We start from the raw sequence: 27,918 nt of genomic DNA on the forward strand, positions 1-27,918 counted from the left end.
ACATATGACCAATTTTTGACTAGGCTGACTAAACAGTATAAAAAAGTACTAGAGCTGTACATGTGAATTCATGCATCAAAATCCAAACATATTTGACCCAAAGTGAGGGGCTTCGTCAGGGGTAAAATGACGTGCTGACATCACATTAGATAAAAGTTCTATACAGGAAGTCCTTGTGTGAGCAGTTTGGTCCTATCTGCTCTGCCTGTGACAAGTCCTTTAAGTTTACTGCTACACAGATGTTTCTAAGCTCTGCTGAGATCATGCAGTTGTGCTTATGGGAATACCAAAATATAATTTAGATCTGTTTTTTCTTTTCTTCTTTTTTTTTCAGCCATACTCTGTTTGCTTCAGACAGTTGGGTAGAGAAGTAATGCTGGGAATACACAATTAGATTTTTCAGCAGATTTACAGTCATTTTATTTTGCTCTCAGCTGCCCAAGCCTGACACGTGGCACAGGCTCAACCTGCTTCATCAGAGGCAGGATGGGGAAATGTTTAAATGCAGAGACAAGCTGAAAGGGATTAATAGAAAACTTTCTATAGACTGAAATGAAACTCCATATCCAACGTGCAGATTTACAAGGTGAAATTACATAAGATTTTCTGTAACTTTTCAGAATGTAATGTGTGTTTTTACAGATTATACATGTCAGAAGAATGATTTGGATCTGGTTCCTGATCCCGTTGCTCTTAATGACTGGAAATCAAGGTGACTTTTTATGTATAGTTTGGTTATAAAAAAATTCAGAATGCTAATTATTTGTACCTTAGAATTCTCAAAAGATTTTGCACTTCTGCATCATTTAGATAGTGCTACTCTACCAAGAACCAACTATAGCTAGTACTCAAGCTTCTTTGCAGATGATGCACTTTCAATAATAGCCTATGCACTGCCGTGTTGTACTCCAATCTGTAGGTAGTTAGTACCCTTTTCCTGCCTATAGTTAGTCATCTCCTTCTCAAAGCCAATGTATTTCTTGCAGCAACTTATTTCTCTCAGGTTGCCTCCATCTGTAGCCAGTGTGTAGCCCTATAGTCAGTACCCCTCACTTACTTTTCCCCCCTGCAGTTAGTACTGTTGATGTATCTCGTAACCAGTGCAGTCTCCTTTTTGTACCCTGTGCCTTAAACACCTACATGGTCCTCCACACAGATCACAGAATCAGCATATTATTCAGCACTCCAACATGCAATTTCCCTTGTAACTTTGTGTCAGTTAATAGGTTACACCCTTATAAGATACAGTGTAATAGATGGTTGGATCTCTTTCACTCAGACTGACGTGTTGTGCTGAGGCCTAAATGAAGGAATAGGAGGAAAGCATCACTGCTACTGATGTGGTATGTGGTACAAAACTGAAAATTGCATCTCTACTTTAAAACACTAAAACACAAGATAAAACTAAACAGAAAACATTACTGCTATAAAGTCACTGGAAGGCAAAGTTACAATTCACTGAAACTAATTGATAACATTGATGGTTGTAGAAAGTTCCCTGGATACAGTGGAAGCTTCTCAGCTTGATTGAAGGTACCCATAGATCTAGCGATGATGGGCAGTTTCGGCCAAGAGAGAAATCAATTTTATGCTGAAATCAATCCAGAATCGGCCTTGTGACGCCTCAGAAGCAGGGACGGATCTAGACCAAGTTGCCCCAAGTTGCGCCTGGGGCAAGGTCAGGTTTTGGCGCCTAAACTGCCATTCCCCATCCAAATTTTGCCGCCTTTTTAAGAATTCAACAAACTGCGCCTGGGGCAAGAGACCCGCTTGCCCTCCCCTAGATCCGTCCCTGCTCAGAAGTCCTTTAAGGTATCCCCATTGAAAAGTGGGACATGTCCAGCCCCTATGGACAGCCCTATGGACAGCTGGGGTATCCTTATTCAAGTATTAGGCACAAGGAGTGTTTTCCTTTTCGCCTTCCATTTTTAGGGGAGGAGGCAAAAGATAGTTTGTCCTATATCGGTGCAGGACAGTGCCCTGTATCATGGTATTTAACTACAGGCACTTGCCTTACTAGGTGGCATTGGGCTGATGGCATAGTGAGTTCTGTGTTACAATATGGTGTGGGGTAGGTTGGAGGGCATTCCTTTTAGGATTGTATGTGGTGTAGCATAATTCATTATAGTTCAGTGTATTAATCTATGCAAAAAAAAGGTTACATTCATGCATATGCATATGCGATAAGGCTGTGTTTATCGCACTACACTGTACAAGATTGGTACGCATCTTGTGTTCCATACTGTGTTCCAGCACTTCCGGCAACACCTGCAAAAGTGGTGAAATTCCGGCCATGTATTGCAAAACAGAGTCCAAAAAAATAGTGGAGACTATCAGTCTCCCCGAGGGGCATTGGGACAACATATAACACCGTAGTGATAGGATCTGTTTTAATCTAAAACTTTGCCAGTGCTGGTCGATCAGTTGTGTCTCCAAAGTGCTTTCTATAGTCCTGTGGATCTTCTCAATACTCTGTAACAGATCACTATATATAGGGTGATGTCACTAACAGAAGCAGAGCAAAACAAATCTGTGTGTCAGAACTTTAACCCCCTCTCTCCTGGGGTGGAGATCGTAATGAGAGATGGGCAGACCCTGCCATCTGATCCAGTTCCACCCCTATCATTAGAGGAAGCAAGAGATATGAAAAAACTGGAAATGTCATATCTCTGTGCCAATACTCCTGACCGTGAATATAATTAGAAATTCTGATTCATCATGTTGTCTGGTGTTCATGTATATCAAACACCAGGTAGTTATCATCTTTTAGAACCAAGAAATCCATATCTTAGCTGCAGAAGGTTTTTACAATGATTGATGTTTTCGGACATTTATATTTTGTCCAGTAACAATCCTACTTAGTTTCATATAACTGACATTAATTGAAATATGGAATTACAACAGAAAACCTACCGTATATTATTTATTTCTAGGTGAATCAATGTTAACATTAAATTCTATCTTCCTCTGCCCTTTGTTGCATCTGTTTACTACTTTGATGCTGCCAGAGTGAGAGATTAACAGCCCCTCTTCTGCAAACCCTTATCATTTCTCAGTGAATATCGGATCTTGGAATGTGGGTGTAAGGCTATTTGCCAGGCCTGCCAGGAAGATACGTTTTTATGGTAATATTGCCCCCTCTATAGCGCAAGGTATTTACAGCTCTGTTTCCTATGGCAGACCTGAAATGTCATTTCTGACAGAAACACTTTCTTTGTAAGCAAAATTCAAACTTAAGGGGAACTCTGGAGTAAGTCGTCCTTGTGATTACTTTTCGGTGAATTGCGATTTTTCATCACACCTTAAATTTCAGTTTCAGATCTTTCGGATATCTCCATTCCCTGAGAACCAAGACAGTCAAATAGTGTACAAATCCGTAGAGTCAAATAGATGAAAGGGCCCTTATTCAATTCAATTTTTCTCCTAAGTTTTCTCCTAAGTGATATTTTCACACCTTATGAATAAAATGCCTTTTAAGCCACCAACAAGCAGGAAAATACTCAGAACAATTTTGTCAGTACTCCTTCACAGTCTTCACTTCAATTCCATAACCTCATTTTATGATTTTTTTTTTCAGTTGCAAATGGTACACCACAAATTGCTGAAACAAACTTGCAGAGAATAAAGGAAGACACACCTACTGGTAAGAGAGACTTTACTAAAAATAATGTAATTTGCATTATACTGATGGAAAGATTTTGTGGCACAGCAATAAAGGAAAATGAAATAACCCTGTCTCACCATGATGCCAGCTATTCCATTTACTTTTCCTGCTCACTGATGTAGTGATACATGAATGTTGAAGATGTCAGTTTAGGATTAGGGCCAGGGTAGGCTGTAGAACTACCTTAAAGCTTGCACTTCTCTACAACGAAACATTACATACCAATCCAATTAGCTTATTTTTTCAAAAACAAACTGCTACAAAATATGCTTTGGGAGTTGCAAATTATTAACACATGTTTATATTGAAATCACATGGAAAGCCCTTATAAATATTAGCAGCTGTTTACAAAATACATTTCCAGATTATTTGTAACGATTGGTGTCAGCACACAGAGAGTATCTGATTATTGATGATCTGCACTATCACCAACAATACAGATGTATACCTGATTATTAGTGATCTGCAGAATCACCAATAATACAAGTATGGCTAACCTCTGGACACCTAATAAAGTGTAAGTGTTTGGGTGCAACCGTAACTTTAATAGTTTGAAATAACCTCACCAGAGGAGCTGGTGAGGTACTATCAGTTAGTGTTGGGCGAACATCTAGATGTTCGGGTTCGGGCTGAACAGGCCGAACATGGCCGCGATGTTCGGGTGTTCGAGCCGAACTCCGAACATAATGGAAGTCAATGGGGACCTGAACTTTCGTGCTTTGTAAAGCCTCCTTACATGCTACATACCCCAAATTTACAGGGTATGTGCACCTTGGGAGTGGGTACAAGAGGAAATTTTTTTTTAGCAAAAAGAGCTTATAGTTTTTGAGAAAATCGATTTTAACGTTTCAAAGGGAAAACTGTCTTTTAAATGCGGGAAATGTCTGTTTTCTTTGCACAGGTAACATGCTTTTTGTCGGCATGCAGTCATAAATGTAATACAGATAAGAGGTTCCAGGAAAAGGAACCGGTAACGCTAACCCAGCAGCAGCACACGTGATGGAACAGGAGGAGGGCGGCGCAGGAGTAGAAGGCCACGCTTTGAGACACAACAACCCAGGCCTTGCATGAGGACAAGAAGCGTGCGGATAGCAATTTGCATTTTGTCGCCATGCAGTCATAAATGTAATACAGATGAGAGGTTCAATAAACAATAAACAGTAATTGGTGTTGTCCAGAATGCGCACAATGCGTGGGTCGCGTTTAATGCAGTCCTAGGCCGAAGAGGTCATGGCCTAGGGTCACAAAAACCTGTTTATTTGGGCAATTTCAATGGTGGCGAGTCTGACGTACATAAATCGCAGCAATGGCCGTTAGCAACGTCTGAATCTCACGAAATGTCTCATGCAGGTAGAAGACATATTGTTAGACTTGGGCTCCAAAGATGGGTTCCCTACATCTCTGCAAACCAGAGTTACAGGGCTCCAAATTTGGTAAAATCCCCCATAGGCTTTCATTGGGCCTCCTATTTACAGTTCCAAAATCTCACATCTTTTCAAAGGGCAATTGCTCAGCAGTGGCAAATTTTCTAGCATTGTAGGGACCCTTAGGGGGAACATGACTGGTGAGTTTCGGGCCCCTACGCCAAAGAGGTCATAGCCTAGGGTCACAAAAACCTGTTTATTTGGGCAATTTCAATGGTAGTTTTGCTGACGTACATAAATCTCAGCCATGGCCGTTAGCAACGTCTGAATTTCACGAAATGTCTCATGCAGGTAGAAGACATATTGTTAGACTTGGATTCCAAAAATGGGGTCTCTACATCTCTGCAAACCAGAGTTACAGGGCTCCAAAATTGGTAAAATCCCCCATAGGCTTTCATTGCCTCCCTATTTCACTTTCCAAAATCTCACATCTTTTCAAAGGGCAATTGCTCAGCAGTGGCAAATTTTCTAGCATTGTAGGGACCCTTAGGGGGAACATGACTGGTGAGTTTTGGGCCCCTAGGCCAAAGAGGTCATAGCCTAGGGTCACAAAAACCTGTTTATTTGGGCTATTTCAATGGTGGCGAGTCTGACGTACATAAATCGCAGCAATGGCCGTTAGCAACGTCTGAATCTCACGAAATGTCTCATGCAGGTAGAAGACATATTGTTAGACTTGGATTCCAAAGATGGGGTCTCTACATCTCTGCAAACCAGAGTTACAGGGCTCCAAAATTGGTAAAATCCCCCATAGGCTTTCATTGGGCCTACTATTTACCGTTCCAAAATCTCACACCATTTCAAAGGGCAATGGCTCAGCAGTGGCAAAACTCACCAGTCATGATCCCCCTAAGAGTCCCTACAATGCTAGAAAATTTGGTACTGCTGAGCCATTGCTCTTTGAAAAGATGTGAGATTTTGGAAAGTGAAATAGGGAGGCAATGAAAGCCTATGGGGGATTTTACCAATTTTGGACCCCTGTAACTCTGGTTTGCAGAGACGTAGGGACCCTATCTTTGGAATCCAAGTCTAACAATATGTCTTCTACCTGCATGAGACATTTCGTGAAATTCAGACGTTGCTAACGGCCATGGCTGAGATTTATGTACGTCAGCATCACTACCATTGAAATAGCCCAAATAAACAGGTTTTTGTGACCCTAGGCTATGACCTCTTTGGCCTAGGGGCCCGAAACTCACCAGTCATGTTCCCCCTAAGGGTCCCTACAATGCTAGAAAATTTGCCACTGCTGAGCAATTGCCCTTTGAAAAGATGTGAGATTTTGGAAAGTGAAATAGGGAGGCAATGAAAGCCTATGGGGGATTTTACCAATTTTGCACCCCTGTAACTCTGGTTTGCAGAGATGTAGGGACCCCATCTTTGGAATCCAAGTCTAACAATATGTCTTCTACCTGCATGAGACATTTCGTGAAATTCAGACGTTGCTAACGGCCATGGCTGAGATTTATGTACGTCAGCAAAACTACCATTGAAATTGCCCAAATAAACAGGTTTTTGTGACCCTAGGCTATGACCTCTTTGGCCTAGGGGCCCGAAACTCACCAGTCATGTTCCCCCTAAGGGTCCCTACAATGCTAGAAAATTTGCCACTGCTGAGCAATTGCCCTTTGAAAAGATGTGAGATTTTGGAACTGTAAATAGGAGGCCCAATGAAAGCCTATGGGGGATTTTACCAAATTTGGAGCCCTGTAACTCTGGTTTGCAGAGATGTAGGGAACCCATCTTTGGAGCCCAAGTCTAACAATATGTCTTCTACCTGCATGAGACATTTCGTGAGATTCAGACGTTGCTAACGGCCATTGCTGCGATTTATGTACGTCAGACTCGCCACCATTGAAATTGCCCAAATAAACAGGTTTTTGTGACCCTAGGCTATGACCTCTTCGGCCTAGGACTGCATTGAACGCGACCCACGCATTGTGCGCATTCTGGACAACACCAATTACTGTTTATTGTTTATTGAACCTCTCATCTGTATTACATTTATGACTGCATGGCGACAAAATGCAAATTGCTATCCGCACGCTTCTTGTCCTCATGCAAGGCCTGGGTTGTTGTGTCTCAAAGCATGGCCTTCTCCTCCTGCGCCGCCCTCCTCCTGTTCCATCACGTGTGCTGCTGCTGGGTTAGCGTTACCGGTCCCTTTTCCTGGAACCTCTTATCTGTATTACATTTATGACTGCATGCTGACAAAAAGCATGTTACCTGTGCAAAGAAAACAGACATTTCCTGCATTTAAAAGACAGTTTTCCCTTTGAAACTTTAAAATCGATTTTCTCAAAAACTATAAGCTCTTTTTGCTAAAAATGTTTTCCTCTTGTACCCACTCCCAAGGTGCACATACCCTGTAAATTTGGGGTATGTAGCATGTAAGGAGGCTTTACAAAGCACGAAAGTTCGGGTCCCCATTGACTTCCATTATGTTTGGAGTTCGGCTCGAACACCCGAACATCGCGACCATGTTCGGCCCGAACCCGAACATCTAGATGTTCGCTCAACACTACACGTGACCCGTTCGGCCAATCACAGCGCTAGCCGAACGTTCGGGGGAACGTTCGGCCATGCGCTCTTAGTTCGGCCATATGGCCGAACAGTTTGGCCGAACACCATCAGATGTTCGGCCGAACTTGAACATCACCCGAACAGGGTGATGTTCTGCAGAACCCGAACAGTGGCGAACACTGTTCGTCCAACACTACTATCAGTACACGAAGCGTGCACTAGCATACAAGCTCCAGCAAGCTGGAGAAACAATACTGAAAAGGCTGAATCTCCCGAGGAGCGGGTGATTCAGAATATACTGCAGGCAAATGAACACCCGAGGGGCGGGTGAGTCAGACTGTACTGCAGCCTACGAGATACAGAAATACTAAAATGACAGATACCTAGTGAGCAGGTAATCAAGGCTGAACTATAGCCTAGCAGTGTAGCTTAACCAGCGGAGCTGGTGCAGTAAACACCTCACCAGTGGCGAGGGCCCACTGGCGAGTAGAATGGTCAGGCAGGCAAGGGTCGGCAACAGAGAGGTACGTATAGGTACAGAATCGTGAGACAAGAGAGTAAACGGTAATCAGGCAGAGGTTCAGCAACAGGAAGGTACGTATCGGTAGAGAATCGTGAGACAAGAGAGTAAACGGTAATCAGGCAGAGGTTCAGCAACAGGTAGGCAGATAGGCGAAAGTACAGGATCAGAAGGCAGGATCAGAGTCAGAGGTAATAGCTAAGAGTCATACACAGGAGATCAACACAGTAAACAATATCCTAGACTGGGTGTTAACTCCTTGGCATCAACACCCGGGAACTAGTCTACAATAAACAAATAGCAAGACAGCAATATCCTAGACTAGGTGTGAAATCCTTAGCATCAACACCAGGGAACTAGCCTAAGGTCTGAGTGCTAACACGCGAGTATTCACGACAACAGACAATTCTATAATGAAGCCCGGAGGCTTATGAAGCAGAGGAGACCCCACTGGCACGCCCCTCCGAATCAGCCAATCCTGGGCGCCGTGGGACTCCTCTGACGTCAGCCGACCGACAGGTCAGCTGACGGGCTTCCTCCCCGCATAAAGGTCCCGTCTGTGCACGCGCCAGCGCGCTAAGGCGACCCCCTGCCCGGAAGAACGTTCCGTCCTCGGCGTCCTGGACGCCGAGGGTACGGATGGCCGCATGGAGGCAGCTGCGGCGGCGGTGCTGTTCGCCGCAGCTGCTTCGTTTCTCACATTATTGTTACCTTTTGTAAAACAGGGTTTCTGGGCATCATATAGAGGCCATGAAGAATACAGCCAATAATAGAAGTTCTGCAAATCCTTCCTGCAGGCCAAAGCACGAAGAACAGGTGGATGACAAAGGTCCTTTGCTGTGAAAACAACCAAAGAGAGAATATGCCACCCTAGGTGACTCTGCCTGTCAGATTCAAGTCGGGTGGACAACAGCAACAGTGCAAAAAGTACTCTGTACATGCTGCCCAATCCTAGACTGTCTAAAAAGAATCTGGGAAAATAGGTGCCAACAGTGAAGAACGCAGGACTTTTTGCAGAGCCCATATGACAGGGATTAGATTATGAGAAAATCTGAGGGAAGGTTAGTGACATGACTAATGCTTTGGAAGAGGGATGAATGATATAGCTGTGTTAGAACAGACCTCTTGTATGCTGTAACCAGAAGCAAGTTGCAGTGTTGGAGGACCACCTGTGGTAAGTAGACATGGTCAAACATCCCACTTTCGAGTTTGCGAATACAAATTTTCCTGTGAAAGTTTGTGAACCAATTGTTTGCAGTGAGCTCCATTGACTTTAAAGGCCTGCGAACTTCTGAGAGCTTCAGGGCATCTCTGCAGCCACAATTTCTTTAAAAGACCTCAGAGGTCCAAAATTGCATGGTGTCTAATGGAGGCCTCTTATGCTTAAATGTGAAGTTCTAAGGGTGTACTTCAGAGCTACCCATTTATTACCTCAGCTGTGCCATCATTTACATGGGCAGCAACAAAATCAGATATGGCCTTGCGCATAGCACTTATGCGTGTGGGGTCTTTAAGCAAATTGTTGTTAAGCTTCCAGAAAAATGTACCTCCAAACACCCCCAGTATACCAATCAAACAGTAGACTGGTGTGTGGTCAGACCAACATTTTGCAACAATATTTGAGGATACCACAGTGTTTAGCAGACTATGTGACAAAAAGATGACATTGATCCTTCTGGAGGAATTATGTGGGGCAGAGTAGTAAGAGTAGCCTTTGCTTTTAGGGTGAAATATACTCCAGCTATCTACAAGTCTCATTTCCTCTCATTTATTTTGGATTAAATTCTAATGCCCAAGTGCCCCATTGAGGAATCCAGGGCCGTGTTTAGAAAGAAATATAGATCCGCTCCCTAGATAACTTGCCCCATGGCAAAGGTCTCTAGTTTAGGCAGGTGGCGTAGGAATCATTGTCCCTGGTTTTGATTTGGCAGGTAAAAGGAAGCCAGGGTGTACTGCCTACCACAAACCTTCAACTCGACAAACAGAAACCTACCCAGAGGGATAAGACTTCATCCTCAGAGAAAGGGGGAGTTTTATGCAGACCTACTTGAGGCCCCTTTTGATTTGGAGTCTGGGAAGGTACTTAGAAACCATGGAGTATAAAATCTGTCCTTGATTACAGGATGATTATCTGTTTGGAAATGAGTTTTCCTAGAACATTAGTGTGAGAGATCGCGGAAAACCCGCCGCATGTACTGGCAGTAAGGCGGCTGTTTCCGCGTCCAACGTGGCGGTTTACACACGGTGGCGTGCGTCTGGTGTGGCTGGGTCTGTTAGTTCACACAGATGCATGGAAAGCTACGCGCGCGCACCAGAAGTCAGGACCTTTATACCAGCAGCAGAGGTATCAGCTGATCCGGACGATCAGCTGATTCCTGCTGGACTCCTGATTGGCTGAGTGGCTCGGGCGGGGCGGCAGAGTCCAACAACTATATGTACAGCTTGCTTGTCAGTTGCTGGTTGTCTGCCATTGCGAACACTTACGTGGAAGCATTCAGACCATAGTTAGATCCTACAGTGTGTTTGAACCAGGAGGACCTGGGAAGTCACACTGAGCCAGATTACTTGTTTTATCTTTGTGTTATTCTCCAGACTAGTGCCAGGGTGCTGAGACCACGGACCTCACACCCAAGACTAGGGAACTGTATTATCATTTGTGTTATACTCCAGACTAGTTCCAGGGTGCTGAGACCACGGACCTCGCACCCAAGACTAGGGAACTGTATTATCATTTGTGTTATATTCCAGACTAGTTTCAGGGTGCTGAGACCACGGACCTCGCACCCAAGACTAGGGAACTGTATTATCATTTGTGTTATACTCCAGACTATTTCCAGGGTGCTGAGACCACGGACCTCACACCCAAGACTAGGGAACTGTATTATCATTTGTGTTATACTCCAGACTAGTTCCAGGGTGCTGAGACCACGGACCTCGCACCCAAGACTAGGGAACTGTATTATCATTTGTGTTATACTCCAGACTATTTCCAGGGTGCTGAGACCACGGACCTCGCATCCAAGACTAGGGAACTGTATTATCATTTGTGTTATACTCCAGACTAGTTCCAGGGTGCTGAGACCACGGACCTCGCACCCAAGACTAGGGAACTGTATTATCATTTGTGTTATATTCCAGACTAGTTTCAGGGTGCTGAGACCACGGACCTCGCACCCAAGACTAGGGAACTGTATTATCATTTGTGTTATACTCCAGACTAGTTCCAGGGTGCTGAGACCACGGACCTCGCACCCAAGACTAGGGAACTGTATTATCATTTGTGTTATTCTCCAGACCTGCTTGTGACGCCCATCTTCCAGGGGTCACTAGCCACCGGGTCTTCTTGCTACTCAGCCTGGGACTCCACCTCCTTGGATGTCTCAGGCTGCTGCAAGATCTCTGCACTTCCAAAGGGAGATACTTCTCATACTGCCAAGGACCACCTGCTCCTCGGGTGGTCCTCACTCAAAGTTATTACTGTTGCACCAAACACTCACACTATATAGGTGTCCAGAGGTTAACAATATATCTGTATTATCGGTGATTCTGCAGATCATCAATAATCAGGTATATATCTGCATTCTTGGTGATACTGCAGATCACCAATAATCAGATTCTCTCTGCGTGCTGACACCAATCGTTACAATTAGGATTTTAACATTAGATTTTGTGCACATTGTAAAGGATCTGGGATCCCATTTGGGGCTATTAGAATCCTTTACATTAAGAGTAGCGCATATGCAATTCTCTCCCCATCCTAGGTCTTCTCTTTGAAGTCATGTGGGTGGTTTGTATAGCGTCTTCAATTTCTGTTGCCCATTAGATGGGTAGGAATATTGATACAATAGCATGGGGTTACAGAAGAATAAAGGCAGCAAGCGAATGAATGCTTCATTGTGAGGTTTAACAAACAAATAACAATAATATAGTGCATAAAGAACAATCAAATAAAAAATAATCGTAAACATGTAAGCCTGGCATTAAGCATACTTGGATGAGCGGAAGTGTGGAGGACCATAAGAAGCTGCATATTCCAGCAGCCAACCACCCTCATGCTCTGTACTCTCTAGAACCTCAGAAGCCTCTTGCAAGACAAGATAGCTCCTTATTTATGTGAGTGACCTACAATTAGGTACTGAGGGGTGCCAGGGATAGCCTCAAGGGGAAATATTTATAGCCAATATCAGAGCGAAGAGTGGCCATGACCATGGAAAACAGGATCTTTAAGCATAGTTGGGTTATACCTGAGCAATGTCAGTGGTAAGGAGAAATAAAGCTGCAGTGACTGACTGCTGCATACAAACAGAGCTATTGTCTAAGACTCTACGGAATTCTGAGTAAAAGTGATGAAGAAGTACACTGCTCAAAAAAATAAAGGGAACACTTAACCCTTTAAATGCCAAGCACGTACAAGGTACATTTTGGCAGTCAAGGGCTTCAACTGCCAACAATATACCTAGTAAATTTTTTAGCAGTTCGTCCCCCAGGAAGCAGTGGAGCCTGCTGCCAGCAGGGACATCACATGGAGTGATTTACACACCGCTGCGCTCCAGCTCTGCATAGAGCCACAGGAGGGTGGCCCATGGAGAGGAAGACAGGATGATGTCGACCCTCCCTCCCCGCAGTGGCATTAATACCTGCTACCTATACTGGGTCAGCTATATCTGCTACCTACACTGGGGCACCTACTCCTGGCTACCTATATTCTCTAGTGTGTGGTGTTTTGTTTTGAGGGGGGGGGGAATTTAGATGGGGGAGAGGTGGTGACACAGGACTTTTTGCCTGGTGTGACAAAAAGGCTAGAATCTACCCTGTAGGTGAGTGTAGAAGTCTTATCCCTCTGTGAGGTATGTCAAATCACATGTATGCATGATGAACTGCTAAGTCCAAGCACTACACAGCAGCCTTTTCCAATCTGGGTAAGAGCTTTCAGTAATAAATCTTACATACATGGGATTTTAAGAGCCTTCGTCACCTCTTTGCTGAGCCTTAGAGGGGATCTATGTGATTAGTTTTGCTTTGTGTGACATTTTTTAGTGAGGGGGTAGCCCAGTTTGGCAGATTTTGATAATAGCATATATAGGTCTGAATTGAATAATTTGAATGAATCAAATCAATTTAGCATATATAAGATATATCACTAATGCAAAGTTATAACGTAAGAAAAGGGAATGTAAGTGTAACTGAAGTGCTGTCAGGAACCCAAAATATACCTCATTGTCCAATAAGAAAATGAATGAATGTATCATCTGTATTAATCACTGTATGCCTAACATATTTTCTATCTCCGGAACAGATACATATTTATTCACAATTAATGCTACAGATACTGAAAATCATACCTTGAATTATTACCTAGAGGGAATGGATGCCTATCTCTTCAAATGTAACGTAACAACTGGTGTAGTAACCCTAGCTTTTCAACTGGACTATGAGGTAAGGGTCATAAAACAGTTTATTGTCTTTAAAAATGATTCCATAAAGCTTATTTCATACAAGTAAGCTCATTCAGATCACATGAATAAACCTAATGCATGAATTCATCCATTCAATCCATTATTTGTACACTGCAGTAATGCATGTTTATCATTTTGACATAGGTATTTTTTTTTAATTCTTAAGGTAAAACAGACCCTCGAAATTCAAGCAAGAGTGAGTGATCAGTTGCAAGCGGTAAGTTTCCGTGGATTTGTTCCCTGTTACTACATACAAGTGCTTGCGTGTTCATGAACTCTTATAACAAGAGATGTGGAACCCCAGAACCTGCCACGGAAAGCTGCAGAGTCCAAGAGGATTCAGCAAGTAAAAGGGGGAGAGTGGGAACAATTTGTTAATTATTACCACTCAGAGCACATATAGAGGTTAACATCACCAGCATAGCACCAAAACACGCAAAGGACTGCTGCAGAGTCCAAGAAGTTTCAACAGAGAGAAATGGGGGGGGGGGGGGGGATAGATGTTAACAGTTTTTAATTACTACTACTCAATGTGCATATTAAAGGTGACAATCACCAGCATAGCACCAAAACCTGTCAAGGACAGCGGCAGAGTCCTACAGGTTTCAGCAAGGGTGCGGGGTTGGGTTGGTGAGAACCATTTCTAAATTATCACTATTCAAAGCACATATAGAGGTCACCATACCCAGCATAGGACCAGTAAAGAGGTAACAGAGCAGTTGAAGGAAAGCACCCCTCTTATCAAGTGGCCTTGGTGCGGTCATAACCTCTTCCCTCCCTTGTTGCTACACCACTAAAGCCTCAAACACACACACGTGTCCTATCAACTGGTAGAGATTGGGACTCTATCCCTTTGGTAGTGGCGTAGCAATTGGGGGTGCAGAGGTAGCGACTGCATCAGGGCCCCCAAAGGGGCCACCCTCTATCACAGTATTAGCTCTCGATTGGTCCTGTGCTAGTAATAATCACTTCTATAGATGCTTTGAATAGTAGTAATCCTTAACACACTGTTCCCCACCCCCTTCTTGCATCTCAGACACTGTGGTTTGTCCTTGGCAGGTTTTGCTGCGCCAAATCAATTGTTATGTATTGAGTGCTTGGAGGGGTCCCATGTAAAACTTGCACTGGGGCCCACAGCTCCTTAGCTACGTCACTGCCCTTGGGTGACAGTTTAGGGCTGAGTCTGTACAGACGTGTTCCTTGCTTTTAATGTTTTGCTACTATGCAGGGGGGGGGGGGGGGGTAGGGCTGTTGAAGCGACACACAATAGAGCGGGGGGGTGGGGGGAGTGAAAGAACAATACCCTCAGCCAGCGATTAGCCAGCACTTTTTGCTGCAGCCACTGAAGGTTTAATGTGAGCTTGTCCTTTAGATCATTGTTGCATTGAAAGATCCAAGTGCATCCAGTGTACAGCTTCCAGACTGATGGATGCAAGTTGCTCTCCAATACTCTGATAATACCCTCTTCATTCATCTTAACATACATTTTTGCCAAGTTACCTGTGCCACTGTACCTCCCCCTCCCTTCCAGAACATCAGATATCCACCTCCATGTTTCACAAAAAGGGGCCAATATGCAAATACATTTTCCCATGAGTTTCTCCTAGGAGATAATTTTTCCAACTTTCCAACACGATGCAACTGAAAAAGTACCAAAAGGTAGGTGAGAAAGTACTATCAAAATTACTAGTGTATTTTCTTGCTTGCTGTTGCTGGTGGTTTAAAATGCATTTTATTGATAATTTTGAAATTATCACCTAGGAGAAAACTCAGTAGAAAAAGTGAATTGCATATGGCTCAGGATGTTTTACTTGTTGACACTTTGTTGCATCCTCTTCAAATGTTGAGTTTATGATTTTGAGTGCTCTGTAAGATTGGGAAAGCTAGGAAGAGGACTGTAATACAGTACTGCAAATTACTTGTACTAATATTTTTTTACTTTTATTTTATCTCTCTTTTGAAGGTTACCAGATTCATCTTAATTATTGTGGAAGACTGCAATGATAATGCGCCTATATTTTTCAACATACCTTATGCCACCAAAATCAATGAGGTATCATAAACTTCAATGTATGAAATCATGTTGATTTAGAAAGTGTTGCTATACAAAAAAGCCTGAAGTGTTGCTATATAAAAAAGGTGTGACGCGACGTCTTACACCAAGTGAAAGTCAGAACCCTTGGCAGGTTTCCTTGTGGTTATCCCTCTATTCCTGTACTTCATGATGCATATTTAAGCTTTGGAGATATCATCTGAAATGTGCACAAGGGGCAAAATCTTTATCCATCCCTCTCCATTTTGGATCATGTCACCTCATCCTCAGGGCCGGATTTGTACTTTTTACCGCCCAAGGCCAACTATACCATCTGTGCATAGTTGTTATCTCTGTGTGCCCCAATGAGAATTCTACTTACTTTCCATCATTGGATGTCACAGACAATAACTATTTCAGTAATACGCGTATAGATTGTAAGTTATGTTTTCCTTAAGAACTTTTGTGTTATGTTCGCCATCTCGTTAATGATGGACCCATTGTGTCACCATGAGAGTTAGCATACCTCCCAACTTTTGGAAATGAGAAAAAGGGACACTTAAGCCTCACCCTGCCACACCCCCGATTATGCCCCCGTCACACCCCTAGTCTCGCATATCATAAAGATTTCATAAGAAAAATATGTTGTTTTATAATTCAAACCACGTTGGTACTTTCTATCCTGGTTAATTTTCTTTCATAATAACATTTCATTTTAAAATTAGTATTATATCATTTTAAAGGATGGGAATAAAGTTTAGAGTCAATCAAACACATTTTTAGTAGATAAATATATATATTTCCATAGAGAGAGAGACAAAGTCCTGAAAGAGGGACAAATGAGGAGGAAAGAGGGACAGGGCTCCCAAAGAGGGACTGTCCCCCCAAAAGAGGGACAGTTGGGAGATATGGAGTTAGGCTGAAGTATACCTGCAGGATAGAGCTTACAGGTCTTACAGGGACGACACAAGTACAGGACAAAGAGTTCAAAGGTTAAAGCTGTCTTTGTAGATAGGGATGGCTGCATAAAACACCTTTACTGCCCCTCACTGAGCCGCCCCTAAATTTCTGGTGCCCTAGGCCATGGCCTATGTGGCCTTGCCAGAAATCCGGCCCTGCTCATCCTTGGGGTTGAGGATGGAGAAAAAGGTGTGGATGGGAATAGGTGGAGATTCGGGACTTTTACACCCACTTTTAGGATCGGTGGACAGGAAGTGTGGAAACAGACAGGAATAATCAGATCAGAAGTTCTAAACATGGAGGTGTGCAAACTATTTTCTTAAGGTAAGGAGTCAGCATTATTATTATTTTTTATTTATATAGCGCCAACATATTCCGCAGCGCTTTACAAAGCACAATAAGACGACAAGGGGAACATAGATATACTAACAAATTGTAAAACAGAGTTCCAAGCAGCACAAATATTGTGACAAAAACAGTAAACATTAGGAGGAGGACCCTGCCCTTGCGAGCTTACAATCTAGTGGGTAGTGGGGGACACATTAGGTAAGGGGGTGAAAGATTGATGAGGCAGTGACCCTTTGCCTCTGATTACATTGTGTCAAATAAGTAAATAAGGGCTATAGAATGTTATAAGCTTGTCTGAAAAGGTGTGTTTTAAGAGTGCGTTTGAAGATGTCCAGGTTTGGAGCATGACGTACAGGCTGTGGAAGAGAGTTCCAGATAAGAGATGATGCTCGTGTAAAGTCTTGGATGCGAGCATGAGAGGAGGTGATCAGCTTAGAGGCCAGGAGAATTTCTTGGGAGGAGCGGAGGTTGCGGGAGGGACAATATCTTGAGATTAGTGATGAGATGTATGGAGGGCACAACTCATGGAGGGCTTTGTATGTTAGAGTCAGGAGTTTGAACTGGATCCTCTGGGTAATAGGTAACCAGTGGAGAGAACGGCATAGTGGGGCTTCATCGGAAGAGCGTGTGGAGAGGTGAATGAGGCGGGCCGCTGAATTTAGAACGGATTGGAGAGGTGCTAGCCTTTTTTGTGGTAGCCCACAGAGCAGGGTGTTGCAGTAGTCTAGGCGGGAGATGATTAAGGCATGTACAAGCATCTTGGTGGCCTCTTGTGTGAGGAAGGGATGGATACGGAATATATTTTGAGCTGGAAATAGCAGGTGGTGGTTAATGAGGCAATGTGAGGTTTAAAGGAGAGCTCTGAGCCGAGTATAACCCCCAAGCAAGGGCCTTAGTGGTTGAGGTTATTGCGGTGTTGTCTACCGTTATGGTTGCAATTGGTGGAGGTGTAGATAGCGACGGTGGAAAAATCACAATTTCCGTTTTACTCATGTTAAGTTTGAGAAAGAGGGAGGACATAAATGCAGAAACGGCACGTAGACAGTCGGGGACTCTAGATAGTAGTGATGCCAGATCAGGAGCTGAGAGATAGATTTGGGTGTCATCCGCATAGAGGTGATACTGGAAACCAAAAAAGTTAATTAGTTGTCCCAGGCCACGGGTGTAGACTGAGAAAAGAAGTGGCCCAAGAACAGAGCCTTGAGGAACACCAACAGACAGTGGGCGTGGGGAGGAATTGGTGTTAGAGAAGGACACAGTGTAAGAGCGTCCAGAGAGATAAGAGGAGATCCAGGAATGTGCTTGTCCCTTGATTCCTAAAGATGATGGTGTCTGCAGAAGCAGAGCATGATCAACCGTGTCAAAGGCAGAGGAAAGGTCAAGGAATATTAGAATGGAGAACTGGCCTTTGGATTTAGCTACCAGTAGGTCATTAGCAACTTTCGTGAGGACAGTTTCAGTGGAATGGTGTGTGCGGAATCCAGATTGAAAGGGGTCAAGTAAGGAATTGGTAGAGAGAAAGGCAGACAATTCTGAATGGATGTGACGTTCCAGCAGTTTAGAAGCAAAGGGGAGGAGTGAGACAGGCTGGTAATTGGATAGAGAAGCTGGATCAAGAGAGGGTTTTTTGATAAGTGGTGTGATAATAGCTTGTTTGAATAAGGAAGGATATTTTTAAACTACAAAAACAAGAGACAAGCTACAGTGGGATGCGAAAGTTTGGGCAACCTTGTTAATTGTAATGATTTTCCTGTATAAATCGTTGGTTGTTACGATAAAAAAATGACAGTTAAATATATCATATAGGAGACACACACAGTGATATTTGAGAAGTGAAATTAAGTTTATTGGATTTACAGAAAGTGCACAATAATTGCTGAAATAAAATTAGGCAGGTGCATAAATTTGTGCACTGTTGTCATTTTATTGATTCCAAAACCTTTAGAACTAATTATTGTAATGGCAAAATGGCTTGGTAAGCTCAGTGACCCCTGACCTACATACACAGGTGAATCCAATTATAAGAAAGAAAATTTAAGGGGGTCAACTTTAAGTTTCCCTCCTCTTTTAATTTTCTCTGAAGAGTAGCAACATGGGGGGCTCAAAACAACTCTCAAATGACCTGAAGACAAAGATTTTTCCTCATCATGGTTTAGGGGAAGGATACAGAAAGCTGTCTCAGACATTTCAGCTGTCTGTTTCCACAGTTAGAAACATATTGGGGAAATTGAAGACCACAGGCTCAGTTTAAGTTAAGGCTCAGATAAGCTGAAGCGACAAATGGTGAGAACAGTCAGAGTCATCCCACAGACCAGCACCAAAGGCCTACAACATCATCTTACTGCAGATGGAGTCACTGTGCTTCATTCAACCATTCGGTGCACTTTACACAAGGAGATGCTGTATGTGTGAGTGATGCAGAGGAAGCCTTTTCTCCGCCCACAGCACAAACAGAACCACTTGAGGTATGCTAAAGCACATTTGGACAAGTCAACTTCATTTTGGAATAAGGTGCTGTGGACTGATGAAACTAAAATTTAGTTATTTGGGCATAACAAGGGGCGTTATGCATGGAGGAAAAACAACACAGCATTCCAAGAAAAACACCTGCTACCTACAGTAAAATATGGTGGCGGTTTTATCCTGCTTTTATCCTGCTGTGGGGCTGTGTGGCCAGTGCCTGGGACTGGGAATCTTGTCAAAGTTGAGGGACGCCTGGATTCCACTCAGTATCAGTAGATTCTGAAGACCAATGTCCAGGAATCAGTGACAAAGCTGAAGCTGCACCAGGGCTGGATCTTTCAACAATACAATGACTCTAAACACTGCTCAAAATCCACTAAGGCATGATTCATGCAGAGGAACAAGTACACCATTCTGGAATGGCCATCTCAGTCCCCAGACCTGAATATAATTGAAAATCTGTGGTGTGAGTTAAAGAGAGCTGTCCATGCTTGGAAGCCATCAAACCTGAATGAACTAGAGATGTTTTGTAAACAGTTGACGCTGTGGAGCTGCCTTGGCTGATTTTGACCATATCATTAGGCTTTGCCCTAAATTCACACCCCTCTGGAATAGTATCTGTGACTATATTACAACTATAACTAAACTATAACTAAAATTAAAACCCCGGATGATGCCACTTGCTGCCTCTTAGGGAATTTTACCACCTTAGCTCGTACTCGAGCACAGATAGCACTGTTGGCATATTATTGTACTACTATATAGAGGCCATTATTTTGAGTTGGAAAATCTATGACCCAACCTCCCTACAGTATTGGAAGAAACTAGTCAACAACTCTTTGCACTTGTACAAAGCGGCTTATAAAGCCAGGGGTTGCACCTCCAAATTTGAGAAAATATGGAAACTGTGGATAAGTAACAAAGACACAAATCGAAGGGTAAATACTATCTAACAAGATTTCCCTATTAGTCACTGTCTAGGCATAGGTTGCCAAGGTACAGGTGTAGGGTATCTAGGTATGGTTACCCCAGTATAGGGAGTTTAGTTGCCCCAGTAAAGCTAGTATAGTTACCCCAGTATAAGGCATTTAGTTGCCCCAGTATAGGTAGTATAGTTACCCCAGTATAGTGAGTTTAGTAACCCCAGTATAGGTAGCATAGTTACCCCAGTATAGCGAGTTTAGTTGCCCCAGTATAGGTAGAATAGTTACCCCAGTATAGCAAGTTTATTTGCCCCAAAATAGGTAGCATAGTTACCCTAGTATAGCGAGTTTATTTGCCCCAGGGTAGGTAACATAGTTACCCCTGTATAGCAAGTTTATTTGCCCAAGGATAGGTAGCATAGCTAACCCAGTATAGCGAGTTTATTTGCCCCAGAATAGGTAGCATAGTTACCCCATAGCAAAGTGGGCTAAGGGACACGGGAGAGGGACAGACAATCAATTTTATAACCACTTTCCACCTGGTATTTTTAACCCAACCGCCACAATTATAAACAATTAATAGGCCGTGGTTGTCGTGAAAAAAGGGGTAATAATTTATTTATTGTTTGTGACCCGTCAAGGCATAAAATGGTGTACAAGACACAATTAAAACCAACAGCGCTGTTGTACACACCTGCATCGGGGCGCCCACCAGACTCACCACATAGTATGCCAACACACACACACGACCCACCTATGAGCACACACACAGGGCCGTTATCATATTCTCCTCCGTGTAGAGTCACGATAAACTCAGGGGTAGCAAGTTGATATCAGCACCATGCATTACATAAGGTCCCGCAGCATGCAGGGAGGCTTTAGAGATAGCAAAGCAGTCATATGAGCAAGCACATGCAAGGCAGTCCCGCCCCCTAAGCTGCAAGTGGGGCCTTATTGCATACTCACGACTCCATAATCCGCAAAGGGTCCCAGAGATGACAGTCCGTCCTGATATGTGCGCACAACAGGGGCCCCCATGTAGTCCGCACACTAGGTCTCCTCTCCTCAGGCAAGCTCCCAGTGGTTAAGGTTCCGGTCCTCAGTCCAAACACCAAACTCACACTGCCGGCTGCTTTAGCTATTCAAATTCCCGGGCACAGGAGCACCACTGCCCCTGTACATCCACCGTCAGATGAAATGTGGATCCGGTTTTCAGCCCCGCATTCGGCTTGTGGATTGAGCGTGTAGGCGGGCCTGTTTGCCTTTAGCATCTATCCATGTCACGATCCATACTCTGGGGACCACGGAGAGGGACTCGTGGCTAGTCCGATGGGCGGCAGGACGCAGCTAGGCTGACTAGTTTCGACCGGTACTTCCGGTCTTCATCGGGGCGTGGCTTACTTGCGGGGGGCTGAGAATAAGTATCCCTCTAGCTCCTCCCGCCGCACGCTAGTTGGTATAGGTGTTGCTAACCCCAACCCGACTTCCTGTTCCGCTGCAGCATTGCATCAAAAGGCACATTAACGTAGCTTATAGGAATAAGCAGTGATCGGGACAATCCCCAATGGTCAGCACTATGCGCCCACTGTAAGTATCCCCTCTAGGGGCAGAGGATACACAAAGTCCTTTACAACATTAGTTGTATTTATCCTGTATGGTTTTTAGTTTTTAATACTAGGAACCAGAGGAGAAAGGGGGAAAAGGGTTTGGGGGGGGGGGGGGGGAGGGGGGTGGTAGGAAAGGGCAAAGGTGGGGTAGGGTAAGGGGGTAAGGGGTAAGGAAGGGGGGGGTGAGAACAGGTTTGGGGAATTGGTTGAGTAGAGGAACAAGGTATATTGTATACATTTTTGGTTTTTAATTATTTGGGTTAGAGTGGCCGTATCACATCTGGATCAATCAACCCGACACATTCACATTCGCCACTCCAAACCCATCCTCACTTGCAAACATCACTATTACTGAATTCACAGATAGATGTTAAACCCTATGGAGTGAATATCCATAAGGGGTCTATAAGTAGCTCCTAAGGGAAAATCCACATTTAGGCCTTGTGGATGCCTCGATCTCAATCGGTACATCCACATTGCCTCCCGTTGCAATAACATTGCTTCTGTTCGCTCTCTACGTGTTGAGACCTCCAGGTTGTCAATACACATTGCCGTAAGTCCCACAATTGAGCTATTGTGTGCCTCCTGAAAATGTTCAGCAATTGGTGACTTTTTCTCCCTGTTACCCAGATGCTCAAGGAGTCTAGCCTTAAATGTTTGTGTCGTCATGCCCACGTAATACTTATTACATGGACAGATGATTAGATATATGATCCAGGTTGAATTACAATTAAGAAAGTTCTTCAATTTGTATTCTTTCAATTGGTCTTGGGATCTAAATTTATTGGTCCTCATAACAAAGGGGCAGGCCTTACAAGACCCACACCTGAACATTCCAACTGGGGGAGGGACACGATTAAGCCATGTACCCCCTTCTTTCTTTGGTAGTTCCGATTGGACCAGAATATCCTGTAGATTTCTGGCCTGACGTAGATTTCTGGCCTGCCTTGGACCCACAATTTCCCTTATCTTAGGGTCCAACTGTAGCACCCTCCAGCATCCCTTAAGGGCTTCGTTCAGATCACCCCAATGTGAATTGAATTGAGTAACTATTCTGGTATACCCTCTACTATCACCACCAGTTGCGGGGCAAGCACGGGGGCAGAGTAGAGATTCTCGATCCGTATGGAGCGCACGGTTATAACTCCGACGCAGAGTTCTCTCTGAGTATCCTCATTCGCGGAACCGTTTGTACATTTCCTTGGCCTCGCGCTTAAACTGCTCAATATCTGAACAGTTACGCCGAATTCTTAAGAACTGCCCCGTGGGGCAGGACTGACACAAAGTTCGCGAAGTCCTCCGCGGTACCTCTCCACACGACGAGCACATCATCGATGTAACGCAACCAGAGGGACACACCCCCACGGAACAGCTCATTTGGATAAACGTCCTGCTCTTCCCATACGCCAAGATGTAAGCAGGCGTAAGCTGGAGCGCATGCCGCCCCCATGCTCGTCCCCCTCAACTGATGGTAATATTTGCCTTCAAACAAAAAGAAATTATTGTGTAGGACAAAGGACATAAGGTCCACTAGATATGAGTTATGTTCATCATGGAGTGGGAAGTTCTCGAAGAGCATATACTCAAGGGCTTCCAGTCCAATATTGTGGGGAATCAAAGTGTACAGTCCCTCAACATCTATTGATGCTAAAATACAGTTCTCTTCCATTACAAAGCCATTGATTTTGTTTAGCACTTCCATGGAATCTCGCACGTAAGAGGGCAACCTCCTCACGAGCGGTTGTAGTTTTTGGTCCAAGTATCTACCAACGGCTTCGCATGGCCCTGCCACAGCTGAAATGATCGGGCGACCCGGTGGGGGCATGACACCCTTATGGATCTTTGGGAGGACATACATAGTGAGCTTCGTAAATTCCTCCACAAACATGTATCCATATTCCTCCCTGTCCAGGATGCCATGCCTCAAGCCTAGGAGTAACCGAAAATTCAGCTCATCGACTACAAGTTGAAAGGGATTGCATTCAATTTTGGAGTAAGTGGCGTTGTCTCCTAGCTGCCTATAGATTTCTCCAACATACATCTCTCTGTCCATCAAAACAATGTTGCCCCCCTTATCACTTGGCTTAATTATCAGGTCCTCTCGACCTTTTAGATCATCTAACGCCCACACCTCACCCGGGGTGAGGTTGACCTGCCCACCTGGGGCATCCCACCTATATTTCAAAAGTTCCTGTTCAAACAGTTCCAGGAAAGTGCTCAGGTGGCGATTTGAGGCCAAAGCGGGCATATATTTAGATCTTGGAAGTACTTTTATGTGTCCCGGAAATTCCACTGCGGACAGCCAATCATTGCCAGGATCTTGAGACCGCTCCAAAGGAGCAGTGTCATCGCCCTGATTAGTGTTTTGACCAGCAAATTCCAACCTGAGCTGTTCCTTTCTTAGGAACATTGAGACATCCTTGTAAATGGTGAATTCATCTGCACCTCCTGTGGGCGAGAAGGACAACCCCTTTTCCAAGAGCGAGAGGTGTGCGTCAGTGAGGGCAACACTGGACAGATTGATTACCGATTTTGGTTGGACACTGAATCCACACCTCCCATCTTTCCACTCCTCAATTCCATCTTGGACTGGCTTTCCATTTGTTTCACTGTTCTCTTTTCCTCCTCCCCTATCCTCCCGACTGTCCCCATATTTTTTCTTTCCCTTGACTCCTCCTCCTGAGTCCCCTCTTTTTCTTTGGAATTTTCCTCCCCAGTCACCACTTTCAGGATACCTCTGGGTACCACAGGGGCCTCTAAAAAAGAGACTGACTTTCCCAAATCATCCCCTTCTGAGACCTCACCATCTGACCCCGAGGTCTCTCCTGGGCGTTGGGGTGGATTCTTTCCTTTCCGTCGTCGCTTGCGACTCAATTTGGCAGTTAATGGGAACCTTTCCTTAACTAAACTAATCCATTTTGTCCTGTTCAAATTTCTTTTGTTTGGTCCTTTTTAAATATACATTGTACTTCTCTACCTCCTTCTTCACCTGTTCATTAAACTTGTCGAATAAAGGGGCCTCCTTTTCTTGGTCTAAAACCAACCTCTTATCCTCGATTTCTGAACCTAGTTCTTCCAACTGAACCGAATAGCATAGTTACCCCAGTATAGTGAGTTTATTTGCCCCAGGATAGGTAGCATAGTTACCCCAGTATAGCAAATTTATTTGCAATGCCAACTTATGACAATTTTTTTTTTCATTAAAGAGGAACTTCAGCCTAAACAAGCATACTGTCATTAAGTTACATTCGTTATGTTAATTAAAATAGATAGGTAATATAATCTCTTACCCACCCTGTTTTAAATGAACAGGCAAATGTTTGGTTTCATGAGGGCAGCCATCTTTTTGGTTGAAAGGAGGTGACAGGGAGCATGAGATACAGTTCCAACTGTCCTGTGTGCTGATCACCCCTCCCAGTTGCTAGGCAACGTGAATAACAACATAAGAAATCCCATCATGCTTTGAACAGCATTAGGGAAAAAAAGCCCGAGCAGTTTTCTTTGATGGGTGGAGCTTAGCTAAAAATGCAGTTAAAAATGATGCTTTGGTAAGAAAAACAAAGTTCTGATGCTGTGGAACTGTTAAAGAAACACCAAGCCTTTTCAGTTCTGCTGAGTAGATTTTTAGTCCGGAGGTTCACTTCAAAGTGAACCTCCAGACTAAAAATCTACTCAGCAGAACTGAAAAGGCTTGATGTTTCTTTAACAGTTTCACAGCATCAGAACTTTGGTTTTTTTACCAAAGCATCATTTTTAGCTGCATATTTAGCTAAGCTCCGCCCATCAAAGAAAACTGCCCGAGTTCTTTTAAAACAGAGATTATATTACCTATCTATTTTAATTAACATAACTAATATAACTTAATGAATGGGAACCGCATTTAAAAAAATGAGACAGATACTTACCCAAGGAGAGGGAAGGCTCTGGGTCCTATAGAGCCTTCTGGCTCCTCTCCTGGTCCTGTCGTTCCGGTGCTGGCTCGCCCGGTAGCAGTATTTGACTTAATTAGTCAAATACTGCTTTACCCGGCCGAAGGAGGCTTCAGAAGTCTTCAGGGAGCCCGAGTGCTCCTGAAGAAGGGCGGCCCTGTACTGCGCCTGCGCAAGCACGCTCTCTTGCACGCTCACGCCTGTGCAGTATGGAGCTGCACGTCTTTGGGAGGACACGGCTCCCGAAGACTTCCAAATACCCTTTCGGCGGGGGATTGAAATGGGGGGGGGGGGGGGGAGCATGGCACAGGATAGAGAGCACCGAGAGAGGAGACGGAAGGCTCTATACAACCCAGAGCCTTCCCTCTCCTTAGGTAAGTATTTGCTTCATTTTTTTAAAAATGCGGTTCCCATTCACTTTAATGACAGTATGTTTGTTTAGGCTGAAGTTCCTCTTTAACAAAAGGTTTTTATTGAGCTGTCAACTGCAGTACAGGGGAAATAACATATGATAAAACGAAATACATGACATGAAAGGTCAAGTAATAACACTATGACAATTTTAATAAATCATAGCCAGCTGCAAGTTGAAATGGAACTGTAATTTGTTTGCCATTAAATCACAAAACCCAATACTTATTAGAATTCCTGTTGAAAGTTCTGCAGTGATGTCATCCGGCCTAGTCCCTGGGCAGGCCAGTTCTCTAATGAAGCAAGGTCAAACATTTGCATCAGGCGCAGAGATTTCAGGGGCAGCATTTTTGTACTGTGTGCACCTTCCTGAAGAGGAATGGTGAGGCTGAGGGTGAGCAGATTGTTTGTCACAGACTCACAGCCAGCCAGTGTGCTATTGTGTTGAGCTACAGCATGTCATGCGAGAACATTAAATGAAGCAGAGTAAATTGTCGGGTGCTGTGCGATCATTCCAAATTGGGGGGTGGGGGCACATCCTCAGAAGTTTGCCTCAGGCTCCAAAAAGTCTAGAACTGTCCCTGTCCCTGGGGGTCTTAAAGAGACTCAGAGCTGAGTCATACTGCCATTTTTTTTACTTACCCAGGGCTTCCTCCAGCCCCATGAGCATGGATGTGCCCCTCGCCGTCTTCCTTAGTGTCTCTGTTAAGCTGCAATCTTCTCCAGTAAGCGGCTCAGTGACGTCAGAGGGGGCCTTCTGCGCAAGCGCATACCTTCTGCGCAAGCGCATACCTTCTGCGCAAGCACAGAAGTCCCCGGCTGACGTCACTCAGTCAGACTGAGTCCGACTGAGCCGCGCACCGGGGGTTGATTGCGACTGAACGGATGACTGCGGGAGGACGGTAAGGGACACATCTATGCTTATCGGGCTGGAGGAAGCCCCGCTAAGTAAAAAACAGCAGTATGACTCAGCTCTGAGTCTATTTAAGGCAGCAAGCAGTCTCATTGTTATAGCAGCATGATCTCCAGTGGTGTTTTTTTTTAAATGGGTGACTCCCACACCATCTCTGTTGATATTCAATGTGAGATTGGGGGTATTACATTTGCTCAATCTGTCACAGTTCTTTGTGGGATGAGGAGTTTGTTGTTACTTAAAGAGAATCTGTACTGTGAAAATCTTACATAAATAAACGTACCAGCCTGTTTGTTGTCTTCTCCTAGCCCCCTCTGTGACATTTTCGCTGCTCCCCGCTGCTTTCTTGGTAATAAAATCACTGTTTTATTCATTGTTTTTGTAAACAATGAAGATGGCCGCCAAACAGGAAATACATCATCAGAGCAGTTGCCTGTTTGCAGAGGCTCCTCTCAAACGTGATTTGATTGCTGGAATGTTACACCACTTGTTGCCTTAGCTGTTTGTCTGAGCTCTGAACTGATCTTTCTGCACTCACAGCTGTTCACAAGGTCACAGCTCCTGAGCCTGCAGACACTGTCTGTGAGCAGAGACCTTGTCTGACTCATACACACAGCACACACACAGAGCCTGCCGGGGGCGTGGAGGAGGTGTGTATAACTTCTCCCTATCACAGCAGAGCGGTGCATTCCTCTCTGCCTCAACAAGGCTTGACAAAGGAAAGAAGATTAGATTTATTACAGAG

At 44.2% G+C, this 27,918-nt stretch overlaps 1 protein-coding gene across 1 annotated transcript in view; it reads left to right on the forward strand.

The window, feature by feature from the left end:
- CDHR2 (cadherin related family member 2) overlaps nt 1-27,918 on the forward strand; it is a 126,420-nt gene that overhangs the window by 7,858 nt on the left and 90,644 nt on the right. Inside the window, exons 2-6 of the mRNA XM_068272817.1 lie at nt 643-712; nt 3,578-3,643; nt 13,428-13,567; nt 13,754-13,804; nt 15,551-15,640. Coding sequence (XP_068128918.1) covers nt 661-712; nt 3,578-3,643; nt 13,428-13,567; nt 13,754-13,804; nt 15,551-15,640 — 399 coding nt within the window. The 5' untranslated portion in view covers nt 643-660. The remainder of the gene's footprint in view (nt 1-642; nt 713-3,577; nt 3,644-13,427; nt 13,568-13,753; nt 13,805-15,550; nt 15,641-27,918) is intronic.

This window comes from Hyperolius riggenbachi, chromosome 3 (assembly GCF_040937935.1).
Source record: "Hyperolius riggenbachi isolate aHypRig1 chromosome 3, aHypRig1.pri, whole genome shotgun sequence".
Taxonomy (NCBI): domain Eukaryota; kingdom Metazoa; phylum Chordata; class Amphibia; order Anura; family Hyperoliidae; genus Hyperolius; species Hyperolius riggenbachi.